Source organism: Aulostomus chinensis, chromosome 21, assembly GCF_037954235.1.
Source record: "Aulostomus chinensis isolate RoL2024-O1b breed Wild chromosome 21, RoL_Achi_v1.0, whole genome shotgun sequence".
NCBI classification, from domain to species: Eukaryota; Metazoa; Chordata; class Actinopteri; order Syngnathiformes; family Aulostomidae; genus Aulostomus; species Aulostomus chinensis.
Window position 1 is genome coordinate 25662 of NC_141340.1, and position 25440 is coordinate 51101.

The 25440-nt window shown below is 44.0% G+C and overlaps 1 protein-coding gene across 2 annotated transcripts in view; it reads left to right on the forward strand.

The window, feature by feature from the left end:
* The first annotated feature begins 214 nt into the window (after positions 1-214).
* Positions 215-25440, forward strand: part of lama1 (laminin, alpha 1) — a 38776-nt gene continuing 13550 nt past the window's right edge. Inside the window, exons 1-47 of one of the 2 annotated variants that reach the window (XM_086191096.1) lie at positions 215-425; positions 5938-6108; positions 6186-6298; positions 6435-6486; positions 7189-7379; positions 7627-7806; positions 7883-7972; positions 8095-8203; positions 8465-8643; positions 10950-11043; positions 11225-11382; positions 11463-11603; positions 11682-11840; positions 12440-12541; positions 12627-12841; positions 13189-13300; positions 13391-13501; positions 13576-13703; positions 13781-13867; positions 13944-14155; positions 14892-14998; positions 15084-15264; positions 15345-15481; positions 15601-15834; positions 15976-16119; positions 16239-16412; positions 16519-16704; positions 16825-16952; positions 17079-17208; positions 17309-17449; positions 17953-18071; positions 18142-18231; positions 18511-18704; positions 18790-18932; positions 19044-19142; positions 19313-19424; positions 20857-21013; positions 21097-21307; positions 22248-22364; positions 22427-22602; positions 22717-22855; positions 23590-23692; positions 24076-24192; positions 24290-24469; positions 24565-24719; positions 24883-25026; positions 25107-25240. In XM_086191096.1, the coding sequence (XP_086047222.1) occupies positions 368-425; positions 5938-6108; positions 6186-6298; positions 6435-6486; positions 7189-7379; positions 7627-7806; positions 7883-7972; positions 8095-8203; positions 8465-8643; positions 10950-11043; positions 11225-11382; positions 11463-11603; positions 11682-11840; positions 12440-12541; positions 12627-12841; positions 13189-13300; positions 13391-13501; positions 13576-13703; positions 13781-13867; positions 13944-14155; positions 14892-14998; positions 15084-15264; positions 15345-15481; positions 15601-15834; positions 15976-16119; positions 16239-16412; positions 16519-16704; positions 16825-16952; positions 17079-17208; positions 17309-17449; positions 17953-18071; positions 18142-18231; positions 18511-18704; positions 18790-18932; positions 19044-19142; positions 19313-19424; positions 20857-21013; positions 21097-21307; positions 22248-22364; positions 22427-22602; positions 22717-22855; positions 23590-23692; positions 24076-24192; positions 24290-24469; positions 24565-24719; positions 24883-25026; positions 25107-25240 (6614 nt within the window). In that variant the 5' untranslated portion in view covers positions 215-367. The remainder of the gene's footprint in view (positions 426-5937; positions 6109-6185; positions 6299-6434; positions 6487-7188; positions 7380-7626; positions 7807-7882; positions 7973-8094; positions 8204-8464; positions 8644-10949; positions 11044-11224; positions 11383-11462; positions 11604-11681; positions 11841-12439; positions 12542-12626; positions 12842-13188; positions 13301-13390; positions 13502-13575; positions 13704-13780; positions 13868-13943; positions 14156-14891; positions 14999-15083; positions 15265-15344; positions 15482-15600; positions 15835-15975; positions 16120-16238; positions 16413-16518; positions 16705-16824; positions 16953-17078; positions 17209-17308; positions 17450-17952; positions 18072-18141; positions 18232-18510; positions 18705-18789; positions 18933-19043; positions 19143-19312; positions 19425-20856; positions 21014-21096; positions 21308-22247; positions 22365-22426; positions 22603-22716; positions 22856-23589; positions 23693-24075; positions 24193-24289; positions 24470-24564; positions 24720-24882; positions 25027-25106; positions 25241-25440) is intronic. The other variant, XM_086191097.1, reaches the window with a different exon arrangement.

Here is a 25440-nt window from a genome sequence, read left to right on the forward strand (position 1 = left end):
GCCTTGGCACACCTCTTTTAGTTAAATTTTATAAAAATAAATATTATTTCATTTTTTTTTAAAAAAGGGGAATATTTCATTTTATTTCTGCTGGTACCCAGCCTGCATCAAACACCCCCCTCCCTAGAGCAGATGGTACAGTCCACTCCTCCCTCTCTGAGCCCCCTCTTATTGAAATGAATGAATGAGGAGAGTCAGTGGCGTGCCAGTGAGACTCTGCAGCAACACTCCTAACTCTGCCCAGTTCCACAACACAGAGGCCTCTTCAATTTTTGTTCAACCCAGTCCACTCAAGATAGATCCCTGTTCAGGTTCTCATCGACACGCGGATCCTAGGTCTATAGTTGATCTGGTCACCCCCACAGTGATGAAGTTGCTGGTGCTGTTATTTTTGCTGATCGGCCGAGCTGCAGCACAGCAGAGAGGTGAGACATTTTCTAATCACTTCTAGCTATATCCTTTTATTTTTAATTTGAGGTCTATTTCAAGAGTTCTTTGAAAACCACTACTTTCCAACCCTCTGATCCTGTTGAATTGGGGTGAGTTTGGAACCACAGCAAGTATTAACAAAAAAAAGGTTTTTTTCCAAGTCTCCATAAATATATGAAGAACATGTTATTCTTCAGGCTACTTTGGGGTGCGCTTCCTCCTCTCTCACCCCCACTCTCACCCTGAAGAGCTGAAATTTTTGTCAAACTCTAAATTCAGATCACTCAATGTTGTGATGCTTGGTTAATTCACATCTAAAATATATTTGTTTTTAAGACTTTAAAAGTCTGTCCATCTCTGCCTCATTTTATATATCATTATTAATTTGTATATGTGGAACTGTATTTCGTTTTTCACTCTGAAAAACGTTTGTGATCAATTGTTAAATTGATGATGAAAAGCCATGGCACTTTTGATGTGAAAATTATGTAAAGCTTGATAACATTAATCATTAAAAGTATACAGAATAATATTTACATATTATAATATAAAAGTCTCCTTGTCCTTGAATTATCTTTATTAAACATTTTTAATTAAAACCTACATTCTGAATAGAAATGTTAGCAGATTGGTCAATGTGACTTTATTGTGTTTATTTAATTTTTAAATTAGATTACATTTTGTGGTGAATTACAATATTAAACTATTGAGTATCATCATCTGGATTCTTTGTCATCATGTTTAGAGCTTTTTATCTGTCCAGTTACTCATTTATTTGTTGCAGAAGTGTGAGTGGAGGCTCACAAATGATCACATTCGTCTGTGAGGTCAAATCTGAGTAATCACTTGTGATTGGCTTTCTTCTCTCCACTACATTTGCAAATTAATGCATGAAATCTTGTCTTATTTACCCATGGCTGTCTGTATTTATCCTGAGCAACACATAGAGTTGTTTACTCTGTTTGTGGGTAATTTAAACACATCACATTGGTTCATGAAAGTCACTTTCGTAAGACAAACACTCTTTTCTTCAAGACAACCAGGATGATCTAGCATTGTTTTCAAGTTGTAAATCACTTAAATTCCATTTCTGCAAATGCAGGATTGAAACTCACTGATTTGAGGTTTCAACATATTATTCATTTATTCAATCTTTATTTGACTCTCTCCAGATCAATAAATGAAGAAATAGATATAAAAACATTTTGTTGCTTTGTGAGATTGTTCCCCTTTCACATCTCTTTCTAATTAATTCATGTGGAATTTAATTTGATAAAGTCAGGAAAAAAAAGTCAATACATTAGCAATTTACAAAGGAATTAGTAAAAGGACTAAAAACTAAGAAACTAAGAAAAACTAGAATTTGAAAAATGTGTGAATATTTGTAAAATCAACAGCTTCTGTGAAGACTCCTAAGAGATTTTTTTGACCAGTTTTGACCATGTTTCTCAGACTCAACATGGGAAACCTTGACTCCAACAGACTAAATGTTCCTGCAGTTGTTTGGTCGTCACTCACGCCAACCAGCTTACCTTCAATCCTCTTCAATTACCCTGACTCTGGTTGATTCATTATGTGCTGTCAATCACAATATTTAGCATATTTTGGATGTCAAAGTACTTGTGAAGTTCTTTTTTTAAAGTTGCTCCATTAATCAAGTAATAATAAAATAATAATAATATTAGTATTTCTCTTTCGTCAGAAATCAACATCCTTATTGTTAATTGGATAGCTAGATTACTTAGTTCATCCCCAAAGGGAAATTATGTAAAATAAGTTTAGATCTTTAGGCTTGTACACACAGTCACCATTTGTTGGACTATTTCAGATCAGACATTATAGGAGGATTTAAAAATTCTAAAAGACAATTATTGTGTGTGTGTGTGTGTGTGTGTGTGTGTGTGTGTGTGTGTGTGTGTGTGTGTGTGTGTGTTGGTAGCTAAATTGATGAGAAGCACCAGACAGACTAGGGCATGCCGGGGAAACAATGTGTGTGCTAATTAGTGTTGACAATCACACTCGACCTTTTCCTCCCCCTACCCCCATCAAACCCCTCATCTCCACCCCTACACAATCTCACACACACACACACACACACACACACACACACACACACACACACACAAGCCCCTTGAATCATCCTCCCACGTTACCTCCCCCACCAGGCTCCAGACTTATCACTGCAAGTGTGAGTGTGTATGTGTGTTGGGGGAGGGGTCATGGGTCAAAGTAACCCTCAACAGGCTGATTTAACACATTCCAACATGCATACATTTAAGTGAAGAGAATGCAGGGAACAATGGTGGCCATCTGCTTCAACTCAAAAGTGATCCATTTATTAATTATTGAGCAAACCCTGGTGATGTCATACAGCTGCTGATTTGAGCTTTGATGTGCATAAATTCAATGACGCCTACTCATGATTCAACTGCATTCATGGTACTCTGGCAACAATCAGTCCAAAGTCTGACATTTAAAAATTGCAGCAATCAATGGCCTTGTTCACAGCTGTGAGTAAGGTCCACCCCAAGTGATCCAATGATTACTGATCACCATTGATACCAGGTGTGACCACACTCAAGGTGTGTCATGAGGTCTGTTCACTAAAACCATATACAGAGGAGGTCTGGACCACATGTGGCCAAATTCTCTCAGCATTGTGAACTGAAATGTGCCCCGTTCCAGACTGAAGTAGCCTCACCAGTTGATGTCCTTTGTTGAAGCTGAGTGCAAGCACTGAGCATGCCAACAGCAGCGTATTCCCACAGCATCTGAGCATGTTAAAAGTCCATAGAGATATTTTTATGGATGCAGCAAACTTCCTTAGCAAGTTGGTTACTGTCAACACAAATTACAAATAGCCATCAACCTTAGTTTCTTGTCTGCAAAAATAAATTGAGGGCTAAAAAATTAGGAAGTCCATTTTTGCAGAATTAATGAATGAATGAATGCTAGTTAGCTCAGCTGCCTCGGGTCCTCTACATATAAACAGTATTTGACTGTTGTATGTTTGAGTCTTTTTTGTCAACTCTAAATTATGGGAGTAAAACCATTGAAGTGTGTGTGTGTGTGTGTGTGTGTGTGTGTGTAAAGGATACCACCCATGTGGTTATAACACCCTCACAGCTGTTCACACCTAAGAGGAATTTACATTTGTGTGTGCATGTGTGTGCGTGTGTGATGGTAACAGAAATCTTAACAGTAGCAGTGTCATTTTTCATTTCATATATTTTATTGTTGCTGTAGGGAAATTTGTTGTGAATTCTCAGCTGGTCCTGCAGTTTAAAACTAGGAAAAAGACAGCAGCATCATACATTCACACCAGGCGACACACATCACACATAAACACAGATTACACCCACACTCCTATCACTTCGGGCAACACAATGCACAATCTCAATGTAAATAGACAGTGTGAGATATTGCAAAATTTGGTATTGAGCTAATACTAAATACATTCAGGGCCAGTATAACTAATACCAATTCGAATATTTGTTATTTATTAAAAGCAGCATAGGTACTTTCATGTGGGTGGAGCAATATTTCATGATTTATGAGGTGAATTAATCAGAAATATACTAAATCCCCACCAAACTATGTTGTGATTTACACTGTTAACTAGGTTATCATGTGCTAGTTGAGACTGAGGAGAGACTCACCACAGAGATTTTAAGTGAAGAATAGTTCTGCTAGCGAAAGAAAAGTCTGGCCACGTAACTCACGTGCTGTAATTGGTAAAAGGCCAAAATGTGGAAACGTCGAAAAGAGGCTGTGAATAATCATGATGCTTTATGCTTGAGCAATCACAATAACTAATATTGACAATCCAGCAGGATTATGACATGAAGATGAATAGAATATTACTTTCCTACTTTGTAAGTTAATGAGCAACCTGGATATTCTCTGACATGACTCCCAGTGAATTCTGTCCCTGCGCCGGGGTTCTGGGTCTGAGCCGGGCTGTGCAGGGTAACCCTCCTCCCTTTGTCTTTGCAGCTCAGAGTTTTGGTTTTTATGGCTTTTCATGTGTTCATAGAAATTAGCAGTGTTGCCACTTTAGCATACAGCCTAAGACCACAAATCAATGTTCCAGTGATTTCTTTTATACATGTCAAACAACTCTACCCGATGCTCCTCTTTCTCTGCCATTCTGCTCTCACTCAGTGTCTGCTCAATGCTGCTGAGTCACATGTTGGCACAACAGCAAAATACAACTGAACAGGGGAGGACGAGGAAGAGGAGGAGCACAGCATGCAGGAAGTGACTGCACACATAGACTGATTAGTCTTTGAGGAGATTGTACCAATGTACTGAACATAGACGGGGTAAACTCAAATTACAGTGTCAGTCCAATTCCACAAGTCCCAGTTTGATAATGATGCCAATATTGGTATCCATAGTATCAATATTTGGATTGATCAACCCAACTCCTTTACAGCTCTACAAGGAAAATGTCATTGTTTTTGCATGTTTTTCCTGCTGCTTCAAAAATTTCACATCCTGCATTTCTCTGAATTTATATCAGTACAATTCTTGGTGTTTATGCTCACACTGATGCACACAAAAATCTGTGTGTGACTGAATGAGGTCCGCCTGGTGTTGTGCCAAGTTATGACTGCCTGCCAATATTTGCATGTGCCGCACAAGAGCGTGCAATTGCCGCAAAATTCTGGCATCAATTCTTCATAAAATTTACATTCTACTTTTTAAAAGTTTTCCATATTCTAATTTCTAAAGCACAGTGTACAGTAGGCAGGGCATATGTTATTATGCCAGCGCAAAAGAACCACAATGTCAATATTCTTGTTTCTGCTGTTGTATTCAGCTCATCTTCCAGCTCCTTCTTCTGGTGCTGCTGTCTCTTGAATGCTCCATCTATAATCCATCTAACCCTAACCCTAACCCTAACCCTATCCAACTTCGGTGGGAGTGTGGCCTATTTCCACACCCTAATCCTCCGGAGCCTATCCTAGTGGCTACGGTTGAGAGGCGGGGTTCACCCTGGACAGGTCGCCAGTCCATTCACACTCACATTCATACCTACGGTCAGTTTAGAGTATTCAGTCAGCCGAGTCCCCAACTGCATGTCTTTGGACTGTTCCCGGAGAGAACCCACGCAGGCACAGGGAGAACATGCAGACTCCACACAGAGAGACCCCGTGCTCGAGCCGGGACTCTAACCCAGAACCTTCTTGCTGTGAGGCGACAGTGTTGACCACTGCACCACCATGCAGCCCATGTCCCTAACCCTGCCAGAAAAAAATTGTTAATCCTGGATGGTGATTTTCTTCTTTTGATTTTAACATAGCGATACCATGACCAATGAGATTTTAGTCGAACGACTTTTAATCAACCTCTTTATCACAAGACTACAGCCTTTGTTCAGATTTTGGATTATTGATTGGAACTCTGATCATCAGCTGAATCAATGATTCTGACTGAAGGCTACGTTAGCTTTTTGGTGCAAACAGTTACATATCAGGATGGTAACGACTGTTTGTGTTTCAGGTTTGTTCCCAGCCATTCTTAACCTGGCCAGTAATGCATTGATCACCAGTAATGCCACATGTGGTGACCCAGAACCTGAGGTGTACTGTAAACTGGTGGAACATGTTCCAGGGCAGCCAATCCAGAACCCACACTGCTCCAAATGTGACGCCAACTCTGTTCTATCCAAAGGTAAAAAGTCATTACACAGATGGGAGCGAACTTATGATTGAATCTCAGACTCACAGTGGTGGACTCTCTGTCCTCAGAACACCATCCCATCACAAATGCCATCGATGGAACCAACCAGTGGTGGCAGAGTCCAAGCATCAAGAACGGACGGCAGTTTCACTGGGTGACCATTACCTTGGACCTGAAACAGGTAAAACACATACGTCACCCCTTCATCTTTCTCCCTTTCTTTTAACCTTTGTGTGTGTGTGTGTATGTGTAATAGAGAGAGAGAGAATGACAGTCACTGATCTTGAACTTTGATCTTTGTCTTGTCTTCTGTCCAGGTTTTTCAAGTTGCTTACATCATCATCAAAGCTGCAAATTCCCCTCGACCAGGTGACTTCATCAATCTGTCTTCAAACATCAAATATTGCTTTTGAAGCAACAATCACAACAAACCCAACAGCTGCCATTCAGTTTTGATGACTTCACAAAGATACACAACTTGAATGATTAACACGTATCAAATGAGATGTTGGGACAGAAGGGCAATCAGATGCAACATTATAATCCATAAAACAGCTGAAATCACATCATATGAACCATCCATCCATCCATCCATCCATCCATCCATTTTCTATACTGCTTATCCATTAAGGGTTGTGGGGGGTGGGGGGGCTAGAGTCTATCCCAGCTGGCTTTGGGAGAGGCGGGGTTCACCCTGGACGGATCAACAGTCCATCACAGGACAATCTGGAGCAATTAGGGGTTCAGTATCTTGCTCAAGGACGCTTGGACACGGTCACCAAAGGAACTTGGGATCAAACCAGCAACCCTTCAGTTGCTAGACTGCCACGTTGCCTCTGAGCCACGCCGCCCTCACATGATATGATGATATTATTAATTGTTCTAATCATTTTTATTCCAATCTGATGAATTGGACTTATAATGACTTAAATCTGGATGAGAGGGTTAACTGTTCCTGGTCATGACTCAAAAATCAACATGTAGGTTAATGTGTGTGTGTGTGTGTGTGTGTGTGTGTGTGTGTGTGTGTGTGTGTGTGTGTGTGTGTGTGTGTGTGTGTGTGTGTCCCAGGTAACTGGATTCTGGAGCGTTCGCTGGATGGTGTAAACTTTGATCCCTGGCAGTACTACGCCATCAGTGATTCAGAGTGTTTGTCTCGTTACAATGTGACACCAACTCTTGGACCTCCCACATATAAAGGCGACACTGAAGTCATATGCACATCCTACTACTCCAGACTGGACCCGCTGGAACACGGAGAGGTGACACAGCCCTTCCGTCTCTGTCTCTATTCAAGTCATTCAATTTGCATAGCTTTATTAATCCAAATCATCCAAAAAGTTTGACAGTCTTCAGTCACTTATCAACACAATATATTTACAGTTTATTGAGCAGTATTGCTAGTGATTATGTTTAGCTCCTCTTTATGACAGTAATGATAGGTATATTGTTAGGTATATTTAGAACTATAGCTAAAATCTAATCAATACATCCTGTGTCTTTTGCTAGATCCACACTTCTCTCATTAACAATCGACCCGGAGCTGAAGATTTGACGTCTGACCTCCTGAACTTTACCTCAGCTCGTTACATCAGACTGCGGCTGCAGCGAATCAGAACCCTCAATGCTGATTTGATGACTCTGAGCTTTCATGATCCACGAGATATTGACCCTATCGTGACTCGGAGGGTGAGACCGGCAGCCATGTTGTGATGACTTATTTTGTTACATAATCCATGTTTATTTCCTTTTCATTTTTTCTCAGTATTATTACTCCATCAAAGACATCTCTGTGGGCGGCATGTGTATCTGTTATGGACACGCCCAGAGCTGCCCACTCAACCCCTTTACCAAGGTAACGCCACTCTTCACACTGCCATCTTTACACTGTTCTAACAGGGATATTGGCAGAAACTTCAACCTGTGTGTGTGTGTGTGTGTGTGTGTGTGTGTGTGTGTGTGTGTGTGTGTGTGTAGAAGCTGCACTGTGTGTGTGAGCACAACACCTGTGGAGAGAGCTGTAATGAGTGTTGCCCTGGTTACCACCAGCTGCCATGGCAACCAGGAACTGTCTCCGAGTGTAAAAGTAAGAGATACTGGCAAGACAGAAGTAAAGACACATCTCCATGTGATTCCATTGACTGTTTGGTCATCAGCCATGAGCACCTTGTCTGATGACATCATCTGTATCTGAATCACATGTTTTCTTCAACAGAAACTCATGCTTTGTCATGTTCTACAGACCTCATCATGTTAAAATCAAATTGTACATTTCAGTTTATTGTTTTAATATGATGTAAACACAGAAAAACTTTAACATATAATCACCCTGTTGTCTGTCTGTCAGAATGTAACTGTCACAACAAAGCAGGAGACTGTTTCTACAATCAAACAGTGGCTGATCTCAGACTAAGTATGAACAACCATGGTGTCCATCATGGGGGCGGAGTCTGCATCAACTGTCAACAGAACACAGCTGGTATCAACTGTGAGACATGTGCTGACGGATACTACCGACCTGAACAGGTAGAGAATATTTGCAATTCTTAACAACTTGATACTAACGAAGGTAGATGTTTATGAAACATCTTGAGCAAAATTCTTCAGACCGAATATAGTTGTTGTTGTAGAGAATATCAAGAAAGTCTTATTTCCTTTGAATTTTACAAACTAGAAATGAATCTATGAAAATGTGTGTTTAATATCTTCATCTGCTTGAAAGGCTCAACTTCTCGGGTAAATGGATTTGGAGGTGGTGGAGCCAACTAAGTCAAGTCAAGTCAGTTTTATTTGCGTGGCTCCAAACCCCAACCAAAGCTCTGTCCAGACTCTGTCCAAGTAGAGCAGGTCCAGCACCTCCCTCCTTCAATGAACCTCCACCCAACAATTCTCCATCAGCAGCACATCCTGCAACAGCAGCCACCAGAACCTTCCTTTACCAGCAGGAAGGTGGAGCAGATCCAGGATCAGTGGGGACGGAGAGAGAGCAGGAGAGCAGGACAGAGACAAAGACAGAGAATGGAGGAAGACAGAGAGACAGAAGGAAAGAGAGGGACAGAGATAAAGAGAGAGAGAAATGAGGAGAGACTGATGGACAGAGACAAAGACAGAGAATGGAGGAAGACAGAGAGACAGAAGGAGAGAGAGGGACAGAGATAAAGAGAGAGAAAGGAGGAGAGACTGATGGACAGAGACAAAGACAGAGAATGGAGGAAGACAGAGAGACAGAAGGAGAGAGAGGGACAGAGATAAAGAGAGAGAGAAAGGAGGAGAGACTGATGGACAGACGGGGACGTGAGCAGGTGGAGCTACGGGTGGCAGCTGGAGCCTCTTCAGGTCTGGAGCCTCCTCCAGCAGCACCAGGGATCTGGGATGAGGGGAGAAGAAGAGTAGTTAGTAACACGTATGAGGACAGGAGGAGGAGAGAGAAGCCCAGTGCATCATGGGAGATCCCCAACAGTCTGAGCCTAATGCAGCAGATCTAAGGGCCAGCCTAAGCAGTCCTGACTATAAGCCTGATCAACAAGGAAGGTCTTAAGTCTGCTCTTAAACCTAGAGAGGGGGTCTGGGTCCTGGACTGAAATTGGGACACGGTTCCACAGGAGGGGAGCCTGATAACTGAAGGCTCTGGCTCCCATTCTACTGTTAGAACTCTAGGAACCAGCAGGAACCCTGCATCCTGGGAGTGAAGGGTTCTAGCTGGATCATAGGGGACTAGGAACTCTGTCAGGGATGAAGGAGCCTGATTGTTGAGGACTTTGATGGTAGAAGGAGAATTTTAAATTCTGTCCTGAATCTGACAGGGAGCCATGCAGAGAAGCAGTCCAGGAGAGACCTGGTCTCTGCTACCAGTTCTAGTCAACACGCGGGCAGCCGCGTTCTGGACCAGCTGGAGAGTCTTTAGGGACTTATTAGTCCAGCCTGGTAGGAGGGAGGTGCAGTAATCCAGCCTGGAAGTGACAAAAGCAGGGACTAGTTTTTCTGCATCTTCTTGAGCCAGGATGTGTCTGATCTTAGCGATGTTACGTAGATGGAAGAAGGCGTCCTGGAGATTTGTTGAATGTGGGAGTTAAAGGGTCCTGGTCAAAGAGAACTCCTAGGTTCCTACGGTGGTGCTGGGGGCCAGGGTGGTGCCATCCAGGGTACCTGTCTCATCAGATCAGGTGGTCCTCAGGTGTTTGGGCCCAGCACAAGAACTTCAGTTTATCAGAGTTTAATGAAGGAAATGATGGTCCTCCATGTTTCCTGTCCTTCAGACAGGCCTCCAGTTTAGTCAGCTGGTTTGTTCCATGTGGATCATTGATGAGTTCAGCTGAGTGTCGTCTGCATAGCAGTGAACATTAATGGAGTGTTTCCTGATCATGTGACCTAGAGGAAGCAGGTACAGGGTGAAGAGGACTGGTCCAAGCACAGACCCTTGTGGAACACCTGAACTGACTGTAGTGGTCTCAGAGGAACCATCATTAACTAGTACCAACTGAGATGACCTAGTAAATATGACCTGAACCAGTTTAGTGTGGTTCCTTTAATACCAGTGACAGGTTCCAGTCTCTGTAGAAGGATATGGTGGTCAATGGTACCAAAGCTGCACTGAGATCTAATCAGACCAGCACAGAGACCAGTCCCTCATCTGGTACCAGTAGGAGGTCACTGGTACCTTTGACTAGTTCTGTTTCTGTGCTAGGATGAACCTGGAACCTGACTGAATCCTCCAATCAGCTGTTGCTGTGGAGAAGTCACAGAGCTGTTTAGCAGCTGCTTTCTCCAGAACCTTGGAGAGAAAAGGAAGATTCAAAGATTAAAAAAAAAAAATTTAACATGTGTGTGTGCAGGTTTCTCCTTATTCAGACTCTCCTTGTATTGACTGTAACTGTGATCTGAGAGGATCTGAGTCTTCAGTTTGCACCAGGGACAACACACTGACAGGTGATTATCATTATTATTATTTGTAGTAGTAGTAGTAGTAGTAGTAGTAGTAGTAGTAGTAGTAGTAGTAGTAGTAGTAGTAGTAGTAGTAGTAATAATAATAATAATAATAATAATAATAATGTGTGTGTGTGTGTGTGTGTGTGTGTGTGTGTGTGTGTGTGTGTGTGTGTGTGTGTAGGTGTCTCCCCAGGTCAGTGTGTCTGTAAACAGGGTTTTGCAGGTCGGCAGTGTGACCGTTGTGCTTTTGGGTACAGAGATTTTCCTGACTGTGTTCTGTGTGAATGTAACCTGGCCGGCAGCATCAATAGCGACCCCTGCAGCGACTGCATCTGCAAGGTAACTACATCACCTTACCACAGTCACCTGATCTCTCTGCCATCATGATGTTGTATTATAGAGTGCACTCTTGTCCTCAGGCCAATGTGATGGGTACACACTGTGACCTGTGTAAACCAGGTTTCTACCACCTGCAGGCGAGTCACACACTCGGCTGCACCGACTGCTTCTGCTTCGGTGTGTCCGACGTCTGTGGGAGCTTGAGTTGGTCAGCAGCACAGGTAACACACACACCTTTACACAAGTAACACACACTTGCACAATCAGTAATAATAAGGACCAATGATTATCTTTTACAGGTGGTTTACACAAATGCTCGCCTCCAACCCTCTCAGTCTCTCCACCAACATCCTGTTATCCATGGCAATGAGCTACCTGTCTCTGGTAACACTACATCTGGCCCCACCCACCAACAAGTGCTGTCATGGGTGGCTCCCAACAGTTTCCTTGGCAACAAGGTGTGGTGACTATTCCCAACCCACATGACTTTGTCTTAGGGATGTAATGCCAACCGTTTCCTCCTAGTTACAGGTGATGTGTCAGACAGTTTGTGACACACAACAGCTAGAACATTCCATTGAGAAAGATTCTTTTTCGAACATCAGACCTGCTTCCTGCTCAAGAGACAAACAAGAGATAATGCTGCTATGACACTCCCATGAGACACAGCTGCATCACTGTTTTACCCAGTCATATTTTAATGTTAAAGACCAAAATTACAATTTACCTTTAGGAACTTATCTTAGTGACAGCAGTGGTCCTGGGCTTCCTCAATCCTGGTGATGAAAAACTTCCCTTCAGCAACTACTTTTATGGACCACTAAATAGTTGCACTTGTGCACTAAAAACACAGAAACAATTCCATGATTGGCTTTGGAAACTAACGCTGTCAGACATTGTTGTCTGTGGTGAGACATGCTGAACAGTTCCATGAGTCTCGTGTTATCATTGAAGTGTTGCTGTGTCCTTTATACCATGCATATGTCACCTTTGTCTCCGCACATCCTCATACTGTCTTGTTGAATACTTTTATATCCTAATCCATCTGTCTCACTAGCTGCTGTCCTATGGAGGTTTTCTCAACTACTCCGTCATTTATGATTTCCCACCAAACAACGTAGACTATTCCACCCCAGCTCACACTGACATCATCATTGAGGTAACTTTGTTTCATATCAAAAACTACAACCCTGGTGTCTTCAGCATGAAAGTTCACACACTCACCTGTTCTCTGGCATCTCCAGGGTAACGGTCGAGCCATTCGTCTCTTCCCTCCTCTCCGTCTCTCCCTCTCTCCACTGGTGGAGCGCTCAGTTGCAATAACAATGATCCCACAGCATTTTGTGGATGGACAAACAGGCGACCGCATCACCCGCGATGACCTGCTGTCAGTTTTTGTTGATGTGACATTACTGAGGGTCAGAGTTCACCTGAACTCCTCAGCCAATGGCCCAATACGGTGAGGCTATCTAACATGTCTTATTACAGCTAACATGAAAGTAGAGTTATAACATCTGTCAATATTATTCAGAAATTCTCTAAACATAAATTGTGGAACAGAGGTCTTCTGCTACCTGCTGATGCACAAAGTCATTGCAGGTGACCCTGATGTTCAGTAACATGGTTTGATTTTTGTGTTTCAATGTCATCTCTATGCATTAGTTATAGTTTGCCATTAATGTCGTTCATATAAACATACAATAATTTGTGTTCAAACAAGTGGTGATGTCACAAATTGCAGTCAAGACTGATAATCTTCTTTTTGATTCGCAAGTGCTTAAACTAGTTTCTCTGTTCATCCGTCAGGCTCAGTTCAGTGTCTCTGGATGTGGCAGAATCCAGCTCAGTGGTTGGTATCCAGGCAGTTGCAGTGGAGACCTGTGAATGTCCATGGGGTTACAGTGGCACTTCCTGTGAGGTCAGCAGTTGACAGTGTCATTTCTGATTCCAAAGACAATGCCCACCTGTACTATGCCACTCATCTCTGTGTGAACCATTTGTGTTTCAGTCGTGTCTGCCAGGTTTTTACAGGGTAGGCGGGATTTTGTTCGGAGGCAACTGTATGCAGTGTGAATGTAATGACCACACCATGGAGTGTGACATCAATGGAGTGTGCTTGGTGGGTTCAACACACATCATGTATAAATGTTACCATCAACAGCTGTCAAAATCATCTACCTTTTTGTCTCTCAGGATTGCGCCCATAATACCACCGGTCCTCACTGTGATCAGTGCCTCCCTGGTTTCTATGGTGATGCCACAGAGGGGACAGAAGAGGACTGTCAGCGTTGTCCCTGTCCTCTGACGGTGGCGTCCAACAGGTTTGTCTCATCACTCATTGGACCATTAAAGAACGTAATCCTCCAGAAAGATGAGAAGACGGTTGTTGTTGTCTCAGTTTCAGTACCACCTGCATGTTGGACACTTCTGGACACGTGTCATGTGACCAGTGTCAGGATGGTTACACAGGGACCAGATGTGAGAGGTGAGCGTGATTGACAGGTTGCTCTACCAATGAATGCTGTGCACTTCGTATGACGCTTGTCTGTTTGTGTTTTCAGGTGTGCCAGTGGTTTCTATGGTAACCCACAAGTAGTAGGCGGGTCTTGTGTTAGATGTGAATGCAACACTAATGTTGACACTAGTGAAGCTGGGCACTGTGACACTGTCACCGGGGAATGTCTGCATTGCCGTGGCAACACTGCGGGGAACCATTGTGAGGTCTGTGCTTTCGGTTTCTATGGAGATGCTGTTCACGCTAAGAACTGTCAAGGTGAGACACACACACACACACAAATGTAAATAAAGTACAGGCTGTGAAATGACTGGTGAAGCCATTTTAGTTGAATGTTCTCAGAAGAACCAGGACGCACGTCTCCCGTCCTGTTGGTAGCAGAGGAATGTTGATCTTTTGTTAAATCCAGATTAGATTTAAACTCTGACCTCCTTGTTGTGCTGTCATATGACTGTGTATGTGCATGCGTGCGTGCACGTATGTGTGTGTACGTGTTTTTGTGTGTATGAGTGTGTTGTGTATGCGTGTGTGTGTGTGTGTGTGTGTGTTTAATTTGTTATTCACTTTGACGGTACAACATTGATTCCTCCAAAAACTGATGACATCACTGTTCAGTCATTAAAAAGGATCAAACAATATAACATTGTCGTTGACAACATTCTTGCTTCTTGCTTCTTTTATACTTTGATTCTTATTTTGTTTTGTTTATTATCACATTGAATTAAAGTTTATTATATTGACAGTTTAGTTTGGTGTTCATGCAGAGGCAGAAATTTCTGAAGGTTTTGAATCAAATATAACAGGTACCAAACTATCCATTTCAAAAAAGACTATTTCAATTAATCAGTCAGTGGGAGTTTCGTGGTAAATCACTCTAAACCATAGTGGCTGATCCCTTGCCTACTAATTTAGAAACTTAATAGGAAACAGTTTCTCTGGAGAGTGGGCTCAACTTTATGAGCTGACTGACAGTGGTTGGGTCTCTATTTCCCAGAGTGCAACTGTGATGTCAATGGCGCTCTCTCCAGTGTTTGTGATGTCACAAGTGGTCAATGTGCATGTAGAGAGAATATGACGGGACGCACCTGTGACCACTGTCAGGTGAGAGTAGACCTCAAGGAGATTTAACATTTTTCGTCCTGGTGTCAATGTTCACTTCATTTTTAAATTCCATCTGTTTTTCCAGTTAGGGTTCTTCCGTCTGCGGAGTGGGTGGGGCTGTGTTGCCTGTGGTTGCAACCAATCAGGATCTCTTTCTGACTCATGTGATGATGATGGGCAGTGCCAGTGTGTGGAGGGTGTAGCTGGAGACAAATGTGACCACTGTAGCCATGGCTACTATGGTTTTAATGCAAGTGGCTGCTCAGGTAGATAAAGAATGTCAGCATCATTCTGTAAGCTGATTGGTGGAGAATCACACCTTTCATTGGTTCATTTGTCCTTCCAGCTTGCAGCTGCCCTCACACTGGTGGAAACTGCCACCATGAGAGTGGCGAGTGCATCTGTCCCGCCCACACCGAAGGAGACACCTGTGAGAGATGTGAGAAAAGTTACTGGGGTCACCACCCCATGACAGGCTGCAAGGTACACACTCACAACTACATGCTGATACACACACACACACACACACACACACACACACACACACACACACACACACACACACACACACACAAACTAACACTTATCTTGTTTTTCTTCAGCCATGCAGCTGTAGTACAGCTGGAAGCACTACCCCTCAGTGTGATCTGACCAATGGGCAGTGTCAGTGCAGAGAGGAGTTCTCTGGTAGGTCATGTGACCAGTGCTCCTTGGGTCATTTTGGTTACCCAGCATGCTCTGCGTGTGGCTGCGACACAGCAGGAACACAAGAACAGTTCTGCAACATGGAGCTCAATGTGTGTGACTGCCAAAAGACTGGAGAGTGTGTTTGCAAGGTAACACTGGGAATGTGTGTGTGCATGCATGTGTGAAGTAACATCAAGTGTGTGTGAGATTCCCGTATGTGTAAGATTCTGTACATTGATTTTGTGTGTGTGTGTGTGTGTGTTCCTTTTGCTTTGGATTGTGTAATCCAGGTGGGTGTGGCTGGCCGGCGTTGTCAGGAGTGTGTCTCTGGGTTTTTTGGTCTTTCGGAGGAAAATCCAGACGGCTGCTCTCAGTGTTTCTGCTCGGGACTGAGTCAGGACTGTGAGGAGCTCGGAGGTCTCACCAGAGTCCCTGTTAGTTTTTACACAGATGTGACACAAAATATTTTTTAACAAAAAATATATTTTTCAATGACATTAAAAATACTGAGTCCTATTTTACTTTTTGGAATAAAATTCGTCTTCTTTCCCAGATCACTCTGGCTCCTGTTGTGCTGCCACTGGTCAGTCAGTCTCACCTGCAGGGTGTTGTATCTGGAGTCTACCAGCAGGGCGGCGACACTGTGCTCGACACCCGTCACTTCAACGCCAGTGGTCTGAGTGGTCCTCTCTACTGGAGAATGCCTCGCCAGTTTGAAGGCAATCAGGTGCCGTTGTCCTAACTGTCGACTTCCAGAACATGATTGACTGATAGTAACATAGTGTTGTTCTGCTTGGTCTTGCGTTACCGTGTATTTTATGTGTTTTGTGTAGCTCCTGTCATATGGTGGCCTGCTGTCTTATGTCGTGACCTTCTATGCGGAAGATAGTTGGGGCCTGTCCAATCAGGAGCCTCAAGTGTTAATGAGGGGAGGGACTTTAAGACGGTTGGTCATATACACTGACGAGGTTGCCCCTAGCAATGCGATCAGGACACTACATAATATCAGGCTGACAGAGGTACAAGCTGCAAGGAATCACAGTATGTATAGACAGATGAGCAAAGTATGATGTCATTCTTCTGTGTGTGTGTGTGTGTGTGTGTGTGTGTGTGTGTGTGTGTGTGTGTGTGTGACACAGCACAAATGGAAGTATTTTAACTCGGTGTCAGAAAGGGCAGTGAGTCATGCTGACTTCATGTCAGTTCTCAATAACATCCAGTACATCATCATTAAGGCCTCTTATGGGACAAGACTGCAACAGAGCAGGTACACACACACACACACACACACACACACACACACACACACACACACACACACACACACACACACACACACACTGAGTTACTTGCACTTATATGTGAAATGGTCATCTACTGCATTTTCTGGAAGGATTTCTAACATCACTATGGAGACAGCAGTCGAAGATCATGAAGTGAATGGGTCTGAGATTGGAAGGGGTGTGGCCAGGCTGATTGAGTCCTGCGTCTGTCCACCAGGTTATGCCGGACTGTCCTGTCAGGTACACGACTGTTTCTCCAGCTTCAGTTAATTGATCTATACCGTACAAATAAGCATTAATGATCAACATGTGTTACAAGTCCACCTGTGTTCACCTGTAGGAGTGCGCTCCTGGGTACTTCCGTCAGCCACTGTCAGAATTGTCCTCAAGGGATCAAAGGTCACTCTTTGTTCGTCCTTGTGTTCCTTGTCGCTGCAATAACCACAGCCAGAGCTGTGACCTGGGGACTGGAGAGTGTGAGGTAAACAGAGAAAAGACCGGCACAAACTTCCAAAAGGGGGGTCTGGGAAAACCAGGTGCTCTACTCAGGGTCATCAAAGATAGTTTTATTGAAACAGTTGCCTATGATAACAGCTTTCTAGGTTCACAAGCATTTAAATCCAGGAAATTACATTATACAGCTGAACTTTAAATAGGTACTTTTGTGGGACTCACGCTCTCTTCCCATGTTTTTGAAAGAAATCAAAGTAACAGAAATGTGGCAAAGCATGTGTAAAGGATTATCCCAAAAAAAAAAGATTTAGGTTTCAACAATGTGTAAAAAGAAAGTCAATCAAGCCAACAATATGATATATTTGTAATTACTTATTATTTGGCATGTTTGAGAGTCAGACAAGAGATTTTGGTTTAGCTTACTTATGCCCCGAAGATGTCAGAATAGAGGTCCCTTCACATGGGCCAGAACATGTAGGTAAGAACCTCTTGACTGCAGCGCTGATGCTGTCAGGATTGTTTTTCCTGCAGGGTTGTCAGCATCACACGAGTGGGAGGAGCTGTGAGCTATGTGCAGCTGGGTATTATGGGAATGTCAACGGCTCCATTAGTGACTGCTCACAGTGTGCCTGCCCCCTGCGGGACAAAAGGTAATGTAAGTGTATTAATTAACTGTTTCAGTTGAATTTTATTCAGTCATTAAACTGACTTGTTTTGTAGTTTCAGCCCCACCTGTGAGTTGGAGGGAACGCTTGGTGACTTCCTCTGCAACGCCTGTCAGGCAGGATATGAGGGGAGATACTGTGAGAAGTGAGTAATTACATCATATGAGGCAAGCAAGGACAACATGCATTACTTAGCAGAAGCTAGTGTTACATTCTTCAAGTCCACAAGGCTCCCTGTGATACAGGCTGGCAGGTTTCAACAGAGGAAAGTTGGAATAGTTCGGTCAGAATTTAACATTCAGCAAAGCAAGACGCCGTTGTTAGACTACAACAAACTACTGTGCGGCACAGGGTTTTACAATGAACCTAATAACCCCGAGAGGCAACTGAAACATCACACTGACTCTAAGCTCTCATCCCAAAGGTGCTCTGTGGGTTACTATGGCAACCCCACACTGCTGGATGGGGTGTGCTCAAGGTGTAATTGCAGTGGGTGGGGCTCACTGCACCCTTTGTGTGACCCACTGACAGGACAGTGTGAATGCAAATCTGGGGTCAAAGGTCAGCTCTGTGACCAATGTAATGAGAGACACATCTTTGAGGGAGGAGAGTGTGTGTGTAAGTACTGATGACACACATCACCATATTCATGCTCATGCCGTTTGTCATTGGATGTGACGTTTGTGTTTGTGCTGAACTCCAGCATGTGATGACGAGTGCACCGGTGTTCTGCTTGATAACTTGGAAGAACTACGCATCAACTTCCTGTCTGTCAACATTAGCAGCATTACCATGGCACCCTACCACCAGCTGGTGATGTTAGAGAATCAAACCAGATACATGCAGGTACATAAAAAGCTCTACGATGGCCAGCTGAAGTCCAAGATGATGGGTTCAGCATCATCAGGGAATCACCTCCTATATTGTCTGTTCTGCTAATGCTGTGTGTCTCTGCAGGTGATATTTTCAGATCACAGTTTTGTAGCCCTGCACCTCACCAGCATGGAGGATGAGTTTACACATTTGACCTCTGACCTCAGCACTTTGATGCAGCAGGTAACCCTATGTCACTGTAACAAAGAAGATCACATTAGCACTCAATAAATATAGATATTGAATTGAAATTATGCTGTGTATTATTATCACACAACACAAATACAGTTTTTTCTTTTATTACGTTTTTTTGTTGTTTAGTTTCATGTTTTTTCTGTCCTCTGATTTGTCAGGTCACACGTCTTTCAATTAATCTGGAGGAAGTGGGCATGTCCACCAACAAGAGCCTTGCCCATGGTGCTCTGCTGCTGGGAAACATCAACAGCCTTCAGGATGACATTCAGGGTAAATAACATCAATAAGAATGTAAACTTTAGTGACATCATAACCAGCATCCAATCTAAGCCTGTGCAAGGACATGGGATTCAAGGGCTGGCCAAGTAACTTCAGGATCAACTTGGGATTTTTTCTACTGCAAAGATGGCTGACATTTCAGTGAAATACATTGCAGTAGAGGTAGTAGGGCAGAAGAAGTATTAGTTCACAATAGATAAGTAGTATAATATATAATTACTTTAATGAATGAGAAGAATTTTGCAAATATTGTGGTCTGTACAGGATGAATCGTTGCATGAATAGAATATAAAAATAGTTGCAGCACATATAGGAAGTACAGGCGTACACTCGGAGTATAACAAGTGGCCAGTGGCGATCTTGTGGGTGGTACTAGTGATCAGAGTGCAGGGAGTTCAGGAGGAGGACAGCCTGGGGGAGAAAGGTGGATCTCCTCCTCTGGGTCCTGCAGGCCATACACTGTAGCCTGTCACCGGATGGCAGCCTCTCGAATGCCAGGAAGAGAGCATGAGAGGGGTCCTTCAGGATCTGTGCAGCCATGCTGCGGACCTGCTGCTCATACACAGCCATCAGGGAGCGAATGGGAAGTCCAGTTATCTTGGAACTCACCTTGACGATGCTATGTAAGCGGTGTGTTCCAAGATAATAAGACTTCCCACTCTCTCCCTGATGGCTGTGTATGAGCAGCAGACCTGACCTGCTCCGTGGCAGGCTAGGAGCTAACATACAAGCTCCACCCACTGACCTCTCACATCTCAAAGACAATGTCATCCATCCACTGATTATTTTCCAGCAGTGAAGTGAGTCAGGGGAGGGTCTCTGAGGAGCTAGAACCCTTTCGTGGTCTTTCCTGAGCAGGTCCCCTGAGTGTTACTGATTCTCCATATTCACCAGTTAGAGGAACGTAGGGACATTGCAGACAGCTGATCCCAGTCTGACTCCCACCACTGGAACATTTATCAGTTAAGACCAGCTGCAGCTGGAAGAACGATACCAACACTGATGGTGCTGATGTTAAATAAAGCACCATGTACGTGAGCCCCTCGCTGAATGTCAGTTAGAGGTGATGATGGTCAGTGTGATGTGGAGGGAGATTAGAAGTCAGTCCATGGCAGCTCAGCTCTCCTTCCTGCTGCAGCAGCTCTGGATAATGGATTCAAATTCTTTGAATCGCCAAAGGGTTAGAGATTGGTCTGGAGTGAGACCTCCTCATATTACTGATCGGTCACCGAGTGCTGGCTCCGCCCCTCGTCCATGCTCATTAACAGGAACTGCTGGCTTGATACAATGAATTGGTAACCAGTGTCCAGGGCTGCTGATCCCTGATGGAGGTGTTTGACTTTGTATTTGAGGGCACCTGCACATGTTCATGCCCTTGAAATCAGATTAGTTCAAAGTAAATTGTGACATCTGATTGGTCCAGAGCTTGAGAGCAAGGTGGACCATCTGAACCAGGCATCAAAGGCAGAGGTTGATGCAGCCAATCAAACACGTTTACTGGGTGAGGTGGCATCTATGCTGGAAATCATCAGAGATGTCAATCTAACGGAGGCGAATAGCAGAGTCTGTCAGGAGCTCAGGTTTGAGTCATACTATTTTAAATATATATTTTCACCTTGTTTAAGCCTTAATGAAATTAATGATTTTTTTTTTTCTCCGGCAGACTCACTGAGTCTCTCGTCCAGCGTCTCCACACAGACTTCCTGTCCAGCACTGGGGCTGTCAGCAAAAGGCTCCACAATTTTTTCGATTTCCTCACTGTTCACATGGCAACACTGCTACAAGCATATACACACCTGAGCAATGCTACACAACAGAACAACCAAACATACACTTTGCTGGATGCTATGCACACTCCACTTCACCACTACCAGGTAAGGAAAACACACACACATGCGCACAGACACACAGACACACACACACACACACACACACACACACACACAAACACACACACACACGTCATATTGTTGCTGCTGTTTGTGACAGTGGGTGTACACAAGCTGTACCTCTGGTTCACTAACCTCCAACACAGTAAATGAACTATATACATTATCATAATGCAGGATGTAGACAGCACTGCGGCAGTGTCACTAGCTCCTAACCCTAACCCTCAGCAGCAGGGATACAGATCAGACACACATCAGCAACATGGCCGTCACTCCATCACGCTGGTTCGTGAGAGTGTCGTCAGGTTCTTTCAGCACCGCTGCCATCTTCTCCTGACTCCCTCTAAATTCTCCCATCCACTCTGACCCTGTGACCTTTTCCATCATGGTCAAGGACCAGTGGATAGGAAGAGGAAGGAGGAGGAACTATTAGGCTCCGCCCCTGGTACACAGCAGTCTTGTGCAACAGTGTTATTGTTCCCCATACCTCTTGCATCTTGTTGGATAGTGTTTTACAAGATTACATGATTTGGCCAGTACAAGTAAAACCTCAAGGAGCTTGTTTTAATTGAGGTTCACGCTTTCTTCACTAACCCTATCTGACTCCATTCTCCTCATTTCCAAACTGAATTGTTTTTGAGAACAGCCTAAAACCGCTTCCTGCATACTGCTACAACCTCCGTGGGCATCTTCTATGATTACCTACCAGAATATTATGGCAGGCAGCAATTCTCTACAGGTTGAGTCTGGCTTAGTTTTTCTCCATTGTGGTGCCACACTAACCTCAAATTCTGCATCTAATTTTCTCTGGGTTTATCTTAAGTGAGACGCAGAAAGTTAAATAGGACAGAAACCTTTCAACAGCAAAATAAGTGATAAGTCATGACAAGTATTATCTTTGATATCATCTGTATCTTTCTATCAGTCGGCCCATCAGAACATCAGTGTTGCATGCTCGTCTGTGGAAAGACTGATTGAGGACAGTCATCTGCTCCTGACTAATACGGTGGACCTGACAGAGGAATCAGCCAACGCCACTGCAGTAAGACAACTGGACATGACCACAACTGATTTTCACCAATAACACTGATTATATCACCACAGCTTTATGTGCAGCAGGTGGACATGTTGGTGGGTCAGCTGGATCTTTGGCGCCCCATGCTAAGGAAGAAGATTGAGGGTTTAATTGTAGGAATGAAGAAGACAGATGCACTGGAGAACGTTTACCGTACAGAGAACCACGCCCAGCTACTTTACAGCCGCGCCCACACACTTCACAGGTGTGTGTGTTTTTGTTGCTTATTGAACACCTTTTATTGTCTAAAAAAATTTGACTGAAAGAAGCCAATATAATGTTTAAACACAAACCTGTATGTGTGTTCTTTCTCAATCAGCTCTTTGTTATCAGTGTGTAACATTTCTCAGAACGGCAGCAGGTTGTTTCAGCTCGACAGTGATGTTACAGAGTTGGTGGCGTCTGCCCAGCAGGTGGCTACAACTGCCCACATGTCTGCCGCGATGTCCCTGAATATGGTACGCAGCTGTTGTGTTGCTTTGTGTGTTCTTCCAACAGATTGATAGTATGACCAGGTGAACTTAAACCCTCTACAGACCCTCCCACTGGCCACAAATCTCCCTACAAGCATTAATATTCCCTTGGGAGACCCTTTGGTAGACACGATTCAGACGGGTTTGAAAAAGTGATTGAATACAAAAACAAAACAAGACAGCGTCACTGTGCTCCATGCTGCTGTTACCACTACTGCCAAAGATTGTAAACAAACACAAGATGCTCCCCTCATCTCCTGGCAATGGCACCAGGATCCATCCATCCCTCCATGTTCCCCCTCTTCTCCTGTTGAGGGTGGTGGGGGTGGAGCCTATCCCAGCAGCCTTCCCCCTGGACAGGTCACCAGTCCATGGCAGGGCCAACACATAGAGACAGACAACCATTGGCTCTCCCAGCCACGCCTACGGTCAATTTAGAGTCTGGATTAACCTGGTCCCCTCTTGATGTCTTTGGACTGTGGAGGAAGCTGGAGTACCAGAGAGAACCCAGCAGGAACAGGGAGAACATGGAGACTCACCCAGAAAGACCCCGTGCTGCAGCCGGGGCTCCACCCACAACTTTCTTGCTGTGAGGTGACAGTGCTGACCACTGCTCCACCATGCCACTGGCACCAGGATCAATGGGCTTTAATGGCATTGAGGTGTGGATCAACACAGCGACAACATCACAATTATGTTCCTGCATGTGTTTGTTCCAGACCATCCAATCAGAGCAGCCGTTGTCAGTTAAGGGTGGAGCCATACTAAACATTACCTCTGATATTTTAGAAGACAGTCAACAAATCAACAACACAGCTAAAGGTCAGTCTGCCTGTCTGTCTGTCTGCCCTCCTGTCTTTCTGTCTATGTGTCTTCCTGTCTTTCTGTTTGCCTGCCTGTCTGTCTGTCTGCCTTTGTATCTGTCTGTTTCTGTTTGCCTGTCTACCTGTGTGTTTTTCTGTCTGTCTGTCTATCTTTCTGTCAGCATGTGTATCTGTCTGTATACCTGTCTATCTTTCTTCCAGTCTGTCTGTCTATTGATCTGCCTGCCTGCCTGTCTGTCTTTCTATCCCCCTCTCTATCTGTCTGTAAACATATCTATCTGCCTTTCTTCCTGTCTTTCTGTCTGTCAGACTGTCTGTCTCTCTAATTGTTGGTCTGTCTGTCTGCCTGACTCTATGATAATCTCTCTGTCTCTTTTCCAGACTTGCAGCTTAATGTCTCTGTGGTAACCAGTAGACAGCAATTTGTTGGAGAGTGTGTCCGAAACATGAGCCTCTCCCTCCGTGAACCAATCAGAGAGCTTCAGAGCCTTTCTAATGGTGAGACCAATGAGGTCATCACTGATGTTATCACTGGTTGATTAGATTGTGGTTCACGTTATTCACAAATTCACATTATTTGACCACTGTTTGTCAGGTTCTTTGGAGCTACAGCAGGCGGACCTTCAGGCCACTGCAGCTGGGTCAGGTCTGCAGGAAGTGCTGCAGCGGCTGCAGGAACTCCAACAGCAGCTTGAGGATTCTTCTTCTGTGGTGGAAAATACGAAGTACAGAGTGGAAGAGACCAAGCAGCTGGTGACTCACACTCACAATGCTGGTTCGTCTAGTGATCAACAATCCTCTCCTCAATAAAATGTTTTTGAAAGAGTTTCAAAGTTCCAGTACCCAAGTGTTTCAAATTTCTTCCTTCAGCCAGTGAAGTGAGGCGTAAGCTGGAGGAAGCGGAGCATCGTACAGAGCGTCTGATTAATAGGATAAAGCCTCTGAGCTGGCTGGGAGAAACACTGGACAGGAACCTGTCCGACATACGAGAGTTGATCAACCAGGCTAGACGACAGGCCGCGTCGGTGCGTAAACACGTACACTTCATATGGACATTGTGTGTCTGCCAAAGTTCTAGTCCCTACAAATGTTTGTGGGGTATGTGGAGAACTGATCGATAGACAAGATAAAAAGATCAGATGATGATGATAATGATGATGATGATGATGATGACGATGATGTTATCAGATTAAGGTGGCGGTCCAGGCAGACAGAGACTGTGTTCGATCCTACCGACCCCAGGTTGAGTCTAGTAACTTTAATACCCTGACTCTGACACTGAAGACATCCAGTCCAGACAACCTACTGTTCTATTTGGGCAGCAAAACCACGGTACACACACACACACACACACACACACACACACACACACAAACTTACACGTGTGCTGACTTCGTCTTGGTTGTGGTTAGGTGGACTTCCTGGCAGTGGAGATGCATGATGGGAAGGTTTCTCTTGTGTGGGATGTGGGTTCAGGGAGCACCAGACTGGAATATCCTGAACTAGATATCACGAACAACAAATGGACTCGAATCAACATAACACGGTAACAGATCCCAGTCTTGAACCAGAATGTCTGTCCATATTTACCAAGGACCAGGTCCTCTCTCCACCTGTGGCTCTTTAGGGTGCTTTTGTAGAATAGATGTTGGTGTCAGAGATGAAATGTAATGTTTTTTGTGTGAAAGTGAATTTCAGGTCAACATTGCTGTCTTCTACTGACATTCAAAGTCATTACCCATATGG